General features: G+C 44.6%; 1 protein-coding gene across 1 annotated transcript in view; it reads left to right on the top strand.

The window, feature by feature from the left end:
- The window catches only part of LOC143288726 (uncharacterized), a 19,435-nt gene extending 7,086 nt beyond the window's left edge, over positions 1–12,349 (top strand). The window contains exons 3-6 of the mRNA XM_076597352.1: positions 1–183; positions 4,484–4,753; positions 10,892–10,996; positions 11,777–12,349. The exon at positions 1–183 is cut by the window's left edge and continues 345 nt beyond it. Of these exons, the coding sequence (XP_076453467.1) occupies positions 1–183; positions 4,484–4,753; positions 10,892–10,996; positions 11,777–12,349 (1,131 nt within the window). The remainder of the gene's footprint in view (positions 184–4,483; positions 4,754–10,891; positions 10,997–11,776) is intronic.

The following is a 12,349-nucleotide window of genomic DNA, read 5'->3' as shown; positions in this document are numbered from 1 at the left end:
AAAGACGCTGACTCTGACGACGAGAGAGTGGACAGAATGGTCAGGTGGAAGCAAGGGAGGGACGATGCGCCTAGAGGGGATGATGAGCGAAAGCCTTTAGTTGGCGACAAAGGGAAGGATGGTCCGGACTTTGAGGATGATGCACGGCTGAAAAAGAAAGACGCCCCAAAAGAAGAGTTCCAGGTCTGTTTCCTTCTTCTTGTTCTGGTTGTTTTGGATGGTTATTTGGTGGGTGGGTGCGTGGGTGGATAGACAGTCAGTAGATCGGTTGATTCGTTGTTCGGTTGGTTGGTTGGTTGGTTGGTTAGGTGGTCATTCATTCATTTATTCATTCTACTTCTATCAATCACACGCTCGCGCACACATACACAAACACACACAACACACACACACACACACACACACACACACACACACACACAACAAACACACACGCGCACACATACACACACAGACACAACACACACACACACACACACACACACACAATCCCACGTTCGCACACACACACACACACACACACCCTTACCCACTCACTTGTTCATTCATTCATTCGTTCATTTATTCATTCATTCACTCACTAATTTCCTCACCCGCTCATTTATTTACTCATTCATTCAATCATCCATTCACCCCTTTACCGACTCATTTATTCCCTCACCCTTTCATTCATTCATTCATTCATTCATTCATTCATTCCCTCCTTCCTTCCTTTACCCACATATTTATTCCCTCACCCATTCATTCATTCATTCATTCATCCGTTCATCCCTTCTGCCACTCATTTATTCGCTAGCCTTTTCATCTATTATTTCATTCATTCATCCATTTACCCACTCATTTATTTCCCCACCCGTTCATTCAGTCAATCGTTCATTCATTCATTCATTTATTCATCCTTTTACCCACTTATTTATTCCCTCACCTACTCATTTATTTATTCATTCATTCATTCATTTATCAATCCCTTTACCCACTGATTTATTCCCTTACCCATTCAATCATTCATTCATTCACTCCTTTACCCACTCATTTATTCCCTTACCCATTCATTCATTCATTCATTCATTCGTCCCTTTACCAACTATTTTATTCCCTCACCCTTTCAATCATTCATTCTCCTGGGGAACAGTTGGAGCCAGAAGTCGACTGGGAGCCGGAAGAGGAACTACAGCGATACATGCGACTTCATTCATTCATATCAGTCATCCATTCAGGCATTTATCCACACACTGATAATTTCACCCTCTCTTTCATTCATTCATTCATCCATTCACCCCTTTATTCACTCATTTATTCCCTTGCCCACTCATTCATTCACTAATTTCCTCACCCACTCATTCATTCATAAACTCATTTATTCATCTATTCATCCTTTTACCCACTTATCTATTCCCTCACCCATTCATTCATTTATTCATCCCTTTACCCACTTATTCATTCCCTCCCTCATTCATTCATCCATTCACTCATTCATTCTCCGGGGGGGACCAGGTGGAGCAGGAAGTGAACTCGGAGCTGGAAGAGGAGCTACAGGGGATAGTGGAAACTATTCATTCATTCATTCATCCATTTACTGACTCACACATTCCCTCACTCACTCATTCATTCGTTTATTCACTCACTCATTCCCTCACCCATTCATTCATTCATTCATTCATGTATTCATTCATTCATTCATCCATTTATTGACTCACACATTCCCTCACCCATTCATTCATTCATTCATTCATTCATCCATTTATTGACTCACACATTCCCTCCCTCACTCAGTCATTCGTTTATTCATCAATTCGTTCATTCATTTATTCACTCACTCATTCCCTCACCCATTCATTCATTTATTTATTCATTCATTCATTCATTCAATTTCGGTGCTCTGATTTATTGACTCACACATTCCCTCCCTCACTCAGTCATTCGCTTATTCATCAATTCGTTCATTCATTTATTCACTCACTCATTCCCTCACCCATTCATTCATTTATTCATTCATTCATTCATTCAATTTCGGTGACAGGTGGAGCAGAAAGTCGACTTCAGGGAGCTGAAAGAGTAACCACAGCGGATACTGGAATTCATTCATTCATTCATTCATCCATTTATTTACTCATTTATTCCCTCACCCATTCGTTCTTTTATTCAATCATTCATTCATTTATCCCTTTACCACTCATTTATTCCCTCACCCACTCATTCATTCATCCCTTTACCCACTCGTTTATTCCCTCACCCATTCATTCATTCATTCCTTTACCCACTCATTTATTCATTCACCCATTCATTCATTCATCCCTTTACCCACTCATTTATTCACTCACCCATTCATTCATTCATTCATTCATTCATCCCTTTACCCACTTATTTATTCCCTCACCTACTCATTTATTTATTCATTCATTCATTCATTTATCAATCCCTTTACCCACTGATTTATTCCCTTACCCATTCAATCATTCATTCATTCATTCATCCATCACTTTACCAACTATTTTATTCCCTCACCCTTTCAATCATTCATTCTCCTGGGGAACAGTTGGAGCCAGAAGTCGACTAGAAGCTGGAAGAGGAACTACAGCGATATATGTGACTTCATTCATTCATTCATTCATTCATTCATTTATTCAATCATCCATTCAGGCATTTATTCACACACTGATTATTTCACCCTCTCTTTCATTCATTCATTCATCCATTCACCCCTTTATTCACTCATTTATTCCCTTGCCCACTCATTCATTCATTCATTCACTAATTTCCTCACCCACTCATTCATTCCTTAACTCATTTATTCATCTATTCATCCTTTTTACCCACTTATTTATTCCCTCACCCATTCATTCATTTATTCATCCCTTTACCCACTTATTCATTCCCTCCCTCATTCATTCATCCATTCACTCATTCATTCTCCGGGGGGGACCAGGTGGAGCAGGAAGTGAACTCGGAGCTGGAAGAGGAGCTACAGGGGATAGTGGAAACTATTCATTCATTCATTCATCCATTTACTGACTCACACATTCCCTCACTCACTCATTCATTCGTTTATTCACTCACTCATTCCCTCACCCATTCATTCATTCATTTATTCATTCATTCATTCATCCATTTATTGACTCACACATTCCCTCACCCATTCATTCATTCATTCATTCATTCATTCATTCATCCATTTATTGACTCACACATTCCCTCCCTCACTCAGTCATTCGCTTATTCATCAATTCGTTCATTCATTTATTCACTCACTCATTCCCTCACCCATTCATTCATTTATTCATTCATTCATTCATTCAATTTCGGTGACAGGTGGAGCAGAAAGTCGACTTCAGGGCGCTGGAAGAGTAACCACAGCGGATACTGGAATTCATTCATTCATTCATCCATTTATTTACTCATTTATTCCCTCACCCATTCATTCATTCATTCATCCCTTTACCTACTCATGTATTCCCTCACCCACTTATTCATTCATTCATTCATTCCCTCACCCATTCATTCATTCATTCATCCCTTTACCCACTCATTTATTCCCTCACCCATTCATTCATTCATCCCTTTACCCACTCATTTATTCATTCACCCATTCATTCATTTATCCCTTTACCACTCATTTATTCCCTCACCCACTTATTCATTCATTCATCAATTTATGCACTCACTCATTCCCCCACCAATTCATTCTTTTATTCATTCATTCATCCCTTTACCCACTCATTTATTCACTCACCCATTCATTCATTCATCCATTCATCCCTTTACCCACTCATTCATTCCCTCACCCACTTATTCATTCATTCATCAATTTATTCACTCATTCATTCCTCCACCAATTCATTCTTTTATTCATTCATTCATCCTTTACCCATTCATTTATTCCCTCACCCATTCATCCATTCATCCCTTTACCCACTCGTTCATTCCCTCACCCACTTATTCATTCATTCATCAATTTATTCACTCACTCATTCCCTCACCAATTCATTCTTTTATTCATTCATTCATCCTTTACCCATTCATTTATTCTCTCACCCATTCATTCATTCATTTATTCATCCCTTTACCCACTCATTTATTCCCTCGCCCATTCATTCATTCATCCCTTTACCAATTCATTTATTCACTCATCCATTCATTTACTCAGTCGTTCATTCATCCATTTATTTTTTCATCCCTTTACCCACTCATTTTATTCCCTCATCCATTCATTTACTCAGTCGTTCATTCATTCATTCATTTATTCATCCCTTTTCCACTCATTTATTCCCTCGCCCATTCATTCATTCATCCCTTTACCAATTCATTTATTCACTCACCCATTCATTTACTCAGTCGTTCATTCATTATTTGTCCATCCCTTTACCCACTCATTTTATTCCCTCATCCATTCATTTACTCAGTCGTTCATTCATCCATTTATTTTTTCATCCCTTTACCCACTCATTCATTCCCTCGCTCATTCATTCGTTCTCCGGGAGACCAGGTGGAGCAGGAAGTGGACTGGGAGCTGGAGGAGGAACTGCAGCGGAGGCGGAAGAAGTACCTGGAGCAGGTGGCCGAGCGCGCGGAGCCCTACAACCCGGAGGACTACAAGAACGTGCACGAGGCGGACGATCACCTGGCCTTCGTGACGGCCGGCTCGGACCGCACGTGGGGGGGCCTGCTGCAGTTCATCCACTCCATCCAGTACTTCTACCCGGACAGCGACATCGGCATCTTCGACCTGGGGCTCAGTCGGGAACACCTCGAGAAGGTATCGGTTTTGGTTGGGACGATGGGCAAGCGGACGGACGAATGGGGATGGTGGGGTGGGGTAGATTGGGTGGGTGGGTATCCACCCATCCATCCATCCTTCCATCCATCCATGGATGGATAGCTGAAAGGGGTGGACTAGGTGGGTGGGTGGGTGCGTGGGTGGGTGGTGAATGAACGGGGTTGTATGGTTGGTTTGGGTGAAAGGGGTTGGAAGAGTGGGGTAGGGGTGGGGGGGGGGGGGGGGTATTCACCCACCCATCCATCCATCCTTCCAACCATTGTTGAATTCAAGTGGTGGGTTGGGTGGATGAGAATGGTTTGTTGGATGTATGGGTAGATGGACGAGTCGATAGATGGTGGATGGATGGGGACCCCGCTCCAGTTCATCCACTCCATACAGTATTAACTACTACAGAGAAATCTGTTGTGATAAAAAGAAATACAAAATACAAAAAAATACAAAAAATTTAATTATTATTATCATTATTATTATCATGTGGAGTGGTGGCCTAGAGGTAACGCGTCCGCCTAGGAAGCGAGAGAATCTAAGCGCGCTGGTTCGAATCACGGCTCAGCCGCCGATATTTTCTCCCCCTCCACTAGACCTTGAGTGGTGGTCTGGATGCTAGTCATTCGGATGAGACGATAAACCGAGGTCCCGTGTGCAGCATACATTTAGCGCACGTAAAAGAACCCACGGGAACAAAAGGGTTGCTCCTGGCAAAATTCTGTAGAAAAATCCACTTCGATAGGAAAAACAAATAAAACTACACGCAGGAAAAAATACAAAAAAAAAAAATGGTGGCGCTGTAGTACAGCGACGCGCTCTCCCTGGGGAGAGTAGCCGGAATTTCACACAGAGAAATCTGTTGTGATGAAAAGAAATACAAAATACAAAATACCCGGCCAGCAACATCGGCATCTTTGACCTGGGCCTCAACCAGGAACACAAGGTAAAGGTTGGGTTGGGACGATGAGGGGATAGATGGATGGATGGATGGACGGGTGGATGGATGGATATGTGGAAGGATTGGCTGACGGTTGGATGAATGGGTGGATGGGTGGGTGGATGGATGGATGGATGGGGTTGGATGAGTGGATGGATGAATGGCTAGATACATAGGACTGGGAGATGGACGGAATGGATGGGTGGTGGATGTGTTGTAGTTGTTAGGGTGGGTTCTATCTTCGATACAGCGTTTTCCACAAGAGGGTAAGGAAGAACAAGAGGGGGAGGAAAAGGGAATGAACACCTCACACAAGGGTCGTTTCACGGAGGTTCTCTATTCTGACCTCTTCAGATACAAAGGGTGAGAGTGCCTGACAGTGCGTAATAATGCGCGACAATGCACGAACCTCTGCACAAAAAGTACATAAACTCCATTTAATAAAACATACAAAAAGTATTTATAAAACAATATAATAAATACTGTATAAACTATATTTGTAATGTGCAGCATGAAAGTATTTTGACAACACAAATATAACACTGGATGAATCGATCCATAGAAATTACAAAGACAATTGAGTAGAAATAAACAATAACCAAACAATCCCAGAAACGGATCACCTTTTATTCGTTTACTAAAATAGTGAAATTATAACCATTTCATAACCAGAATAAATACAAAATGTTTTGACAAATAATGAAGAACCAGATACCTATAAATAATAATAAGAAGAATAGGACCTAACGTTAATACCATGGATATCCTCACCTCATCAGTGTGACAACAGGCCAAACATTGAAACATTAGGACCCGTCCAGTCCAGCCGATTCTCACGCTCTGGCTAACAGTTGCTGTGACGGGATCAGCTAAGCTATCCAGAACTGTACTCACTGACACTGAGGAACGATAATCACAATAAAATCATATTCCTAAGAAACACGCAATTGCTTCCCCTAGCATCACAAGCACCAACACGCAATTGCTTCCCCTAGCATCACAAGCAACAACACGCACGCGCAATCTCAACCACACATTCATTCAAAGTGCCACAAAAAATAAATGCTGTTACAGATGGATGAGTGGGTGGATGGATGGAGGGAGGGAGGGAAAGGTAGCTAGAGGGTTGGCTGAGTGGTCGAGTCACTGAGTGAGTGAACGAAGGACTGAAGGTCGGATTTGGGGTCGTATAAATGCATGACCGGAGGGAGAGACGGAGGGAGGAATTAAAGTGATTGACTGGCGATTGGTTGGGATTCGGCTGGGGCAGATGAGTGAATGGGGCGGGTTGGGGGGGGGCCCGGGGGGCGGGCGGGGTATATGGGGGATATGGGGGGACGAAGGCAGAGAGAGAGAGAGAGAGATGACTGGGCTGACTGGCTGGTTTTCGGACTGATTGATTGAAGGTTGGGTTTCAGCTGGATAAATTGATGGTTGGTGTGTGTGTGTGTGTGTGTGTGTGTGTGTGTGTGTGTGTGTGTGTGTGTGTGTGTGTGTGTGTGTGTGTGTGTGTGTGTGTGTGTGTGTGTGTGTGCGTGTGTGTGTGTGTGTGTGTGTGTGTGTGTGTGTGTGTGTGTGTGTGTGTGAGGGACAGAAAGAGAGAGAGAGAGCTGACAGTTTGAGCGATCGAATTACTGACTGGATCACTGATTGAATTAGAGATTGAATTTTCGATTGATTGATTAAACGATGTACGTACATGCAAACCCATAATGCCGAGTTCTATAGTCCTGCCTGCCGTTCTTCATTGAGATCTACGAGACCGCCAGAACGACACCAATGACACCCCTACTCCTCCACACACACACACACACACACACACACACACACACACACCCCTCAACGCATCCCCTCCCCCCCCCTCCACACACACACACATCCACCAACACCCACTCTTCACCCCCACCCCACCCCACCCCACCCCAACACACACAAATTATCACATCAAAGCGCTTTCACACAAACTTCTTCATCCATAACTCTCATGAACAAAGGGAACGAAAGACATACTTAACCACACATGTAGATAGATGAGTTGAGAAACTACAGTCGGAAAATAACAGGATATAAAGGAACTAATTGTTTTCGACAAAAGGGTAGTTTTTTTTTAAGCAAAAGCCACATTTTGAAAGATCTGAGTGCGCCGATTTGACGAATGAGGCAGATTGTATGTTCCAAGTGAAAGGTCTACAGACAGAGAAAGATGGTCTAACAGTCTGACTTTTCGAGTTTTCACCTGATCACACGTGAAACACCCAAACTGTCCGTCCCTCTCTCTCTCTCTCTCTCCAACCTTTTCATCTGTTCACATACACACACCCTTCTTCCTAAGTCCATATCTCCGCCCTTTCCTCCAAACACACATAAATACATTCATGGATTCATACAGATACCAATGCACAGACAAACACGCACACGCACGCACTTGCGCACCCGTCTAGACAGACAGACAGACACACACACACACACACACACACACACACACACACACACACACACACACACACACACACACACACACACACAATTTTAAACTCCAGTCCAGTTGGTATCCTCCTTTGATGTATTATAATTAATGTTGTTATTTATATTTACATTGTTGTAGGTCAATACTTGATATGCATATACACATATTCTTCTTCCAATACACCTCATTCAATACACACCACAATCTCTTTAGACCTTTCTTATAATATACTTTTCCTCTGATACATAACATGAGCACTTTTTTACACTAATATTCACATGCATTCCCTTTCCTTTATCCACTACTTTACTCCTTTCCATCTAAAAACACTTACAGTGAATAGACGTTAAACTGAAGATAAAACACACACACACACACACACACACACACACACACACACACACACACACACACACACAGCTGCCATGCGACAAGAGTGGAATTTATTTTGTTCCCACAACTAACGTCCATCTGTAGTAATCATACTGGTTACTTCCACACATGAGAAGAAGAATAGTAAATTGTTCATATATAGCTGAATCATGCGCATTGACAAATCAAAGCACACACACACACACACACACACACACACACACACACACACACACGAGTCTAATGTATAGAATTCGTTTAAATGCCTTTCGTACAAATTTTTAAAAATATAAAATGTATATGCGGTAAGCAAATAACTGTAAGTCATCTACTCATTCATTGTCCGAGCATAAGACCGTTAATTCCTAAAGATGTAGTTGATGACTTTTCTTCCAATATTTCATTAGCCACTGAAAAGATTTTGAATGATTATTCATTGCTTAGAATGTTTTCGGAAATTTTAAACTCCAGTCCAGTTGGTATCCTCCTTTGATGTGTTATAATTAATGTTGTTATTTATATTTACATTGTTATAGGTTAATACTTGTTGATATGCATATACATATTCTCCCTCCCATGACACCCCATTCAATACACACCACAATCTCTTTAGACCTTTTTCTTATAATATACTTTTCCTCTGTTACATAACATGATTTTTTTTTTACACTAATATTCACATGCATTCCCTTTCCTTTATCCACTTCTTTACTCCTTTCCGTCTAAAAACACTTATAGTGAATAGACGTTAAACTGAAGATAACACGAGCACACACTGGCACACACTGGCACACACACACACACACACACACACACACACACACACACACACACACACACACACACACACACACACACACACACAGCCCAAGACTATGATTCCGAGGGATGGAAGATGAAACTTACACAAATACATGTAATTCAGAAAGAAACTGTTCCGGAAAGAGATAGATAGAGAGAGAGAGAGAGAGAGAGAGAGAGATGAGAGGGTGTGTGTAGGGGGGGAGGGAGCAGGGAGGGTTATTTTTGGAAACAGAGGTGTTTGGGGGCCAGAATTAAAAGAGTAAAAGAGTGCAGAGGATCGGCGAAGCGAAATAGTTGAGGAGGAGCGGGGTCCTATCAGAGAGACAGAGAAAGAGCGACTGTCACCGACGTGTGGAAGTATTTCACAATCTAGGAACGAGGGAGGGAGGAGGGGGAGGGGTTGGGGGGGGGGGGGAGGGAGGGGAAACCGATTGGGATGTGACGCTGATCGAGGAGACAGGGGGTGTAGAGGGTGAAGGCTACAGGGTTGTGGGTTCGTGGCCACCGGGAAGGACTCCACCAAACCAACCCCAACTACAAACCCTCGTTTCACCACGACACGCACATCCACCCCGTTCCACTCCACCCTCCCGGAAATCACCTTCTTCTCTTCCCCCCACCACCCCCACCCCTCCCCATCCCTCCTCCGCGACCCTTATCGCCCCCCTATCCGCCCCCTCCCTGCCCCCCCCCCTCGCCCCCCTTCCGCCCCCCCGACCCCCGACAACTGACGCCCGACAGTGTATGCCCCCCCCCCTCCCCCCCGTGTCTCCCTGCCCTTGTGCCAGTTGCATTGCTCGGTTCTAACTTTTTAAACAGTTACACGTGACTAAATGCCTACGTTGACCGAACTACGCCATTGGTCAGTTCAATACTACACACAATCAGTAGCGGGTTACGACCATTACTAGGCTCTTCCGTCCAAGCAATGCAACTGGCTCCTTGTTTCCCCACACATGTACATGATGGATGCGGTGGTCCTGTGGTTAGGAACGTAGGATTCTCGCCTGAGTTTCCCTGAGTTCGATCCTCGTCGCATCCGGTGGTGTTTTTGTTGTTTGGTTTGTTTTGTTTTTTTCTTCGATCTCCCAGGACAACATCATCATGTGCACACCTGCAAGTGCCTGAAATATCTTCGTGTGTGTGTACGCAGCATGCACAAGATCAAATACGTACAGGTTATCCATGCCAGCGTTCGGTGGGTGATGGAAACAAGAACATACCAAGCATACCCCCCACGCCCACCCATCCCCCGAAAACGGAGTTTGGCTGCGTATGTGGCGGGGTAAAGAAATATCACGGTTATACACGTAAAATGTTATATATCTGTGTGTTAGTGTACGTGTGTGTGTGTGTGTGTGTTTGTTAGTGTGTGTGTGAAGATTACTATTGTGAAGATTACTTTTCCTTCACGTTATACTGTACCCGCAGTCCCGTACCAGGTCAAAGGTAGATAACTTGCCTTCAGGCAAAATGATTTTTGTGTTGATTACCACCCCTGACAGGTAACATCAAAGAGGCCGGTGTCTTTCTGACTTGTCCACAGCTGAAATCCATCTGCCGAGTGAAAATCATGCTGACCTTCATCAAGTTCTGGCCAGAACATCTGAAGGACTTCTCCAAGAACCTGTGGAGGCCCATGGTTTGGCAGGTCAGTCACTGACGTCATACACAGGAGGTGGGGGTGGAGAGGAGGGTGGGGGGGTGCCAGGGGGGGTATAGAGGGGGTGGGGAGGGCGAGGGGCTGCGTAGAAATAGGAAGGAGTTGGGAGGTGTGTGTATGGGAGGGAGGGGGTGGTGGTAGGGGGGGGGGAGTAGGGGGTTAGTGTATGTTTTGGCCAGAGTGGGATTTGGGTGACGTATGAGTGAAGGCTTTGACTGTTTGTTGCTTGGTTTGGTGTGGTGGTTTTATTTTCGTTCTTTTCTTTTCTAAAACAAGGCAGTGTTTTCTGCGGTTGTTGTTGTTTGGTTGGTTTTTGTTGTTGTTGTTGTTGTTTTGTTGTTGTTGTTGTTTTTTCTTCTTTAATATCAAGCAAAGACAGAAGGCACTAAGTTAGACTGGTGCATGTCTGGCTTTCCGCTTGGATGAATGGATGGATGGCTGTGTGGATAGATGGATAGAAGAATGAATGGATGGACGAATGGGGAATGGCTGGATGGACAGACGGACGGATGGATGGATAGATGGATGGGTGGACGGATGAACGGAAGGACTGATGAATGGACAGATGGTTGGACGGATGGATGGACGGATGAATGGATAGACAGATGGATGGACGGACGCATAGACGGACGGACAGACGTACGGACGGATGGGTGGATGGATGTTGGATTTTCCAAAGCAAGACACTAAAAATAAAATTTAAAAAAACAAAAAAACAAACTAGAATTGAACCATCTGCTCCTTGGTATCGTCCTCCTCCTCACCCAGATGGGCCTGTCCACCTACGGGCACGTGGTCTACGTGGAGCCCGAGCGCTTCCTGTACGCCAAGAACATGAAGCACTACATCGAGCACAGCCGCCGCTCGGGGATCACGGTGGTGGGCAAGAAGCTGCAGTACAGCCCCTTCGTGGTCACGCACCCGGAGATGTACCACTTCCTCAACGTGGACACGCGCAAGCTGCAGCGCGTGAGCATGTTCGACGTCACCATGCTCGTCATGCACAACTCGCAGCCCGTGCGCCACGAGCTCATGCGGCACCTCGTGAGCTGCACCCTGGAGGAGTACTGCATCGCCCCGCCCGGGTCGCGCGCCAAGTGCGACCACCGCTTCTACGCCGGCTCCAAGAAGTACGCCAACTGCCACCGCTACGAGATGTCGGCCATCAACATCCTGCTTAACAAGTGGTTCGGGTTCAAACCCGAGGAGTTCCTCGTAAGAGACATCGCCACCAGGCACTACGACGGAACCGACGTCAGCGCCAAGCTCAAGCTGTGTCCGAAGGAGGGGGGTGGGGGTGGGGAGGGAGGCCATCATGATCGACACAAGGAGGAGATTTGA

This window comes from Babylonia areolata, chromosome 13 (assembly GCF_041734735.1).
Source record: "Babylonia areolata isolate BAREFJ2019XMU chromosome 13, ASM4173473v1, whole genome shotgun sequence".
In the NCBI taxonomy this organism is placed as follows: domain Eukaryota; kingdom Metazoa; phylum Mollusca; class Gastropoda; order Neogastropoda; family Buccinidae; genus Babylonia; species Babylonia areolata.
This window is presented reverse-complemented; position numbering and strand designations above follow the sequence as displayed.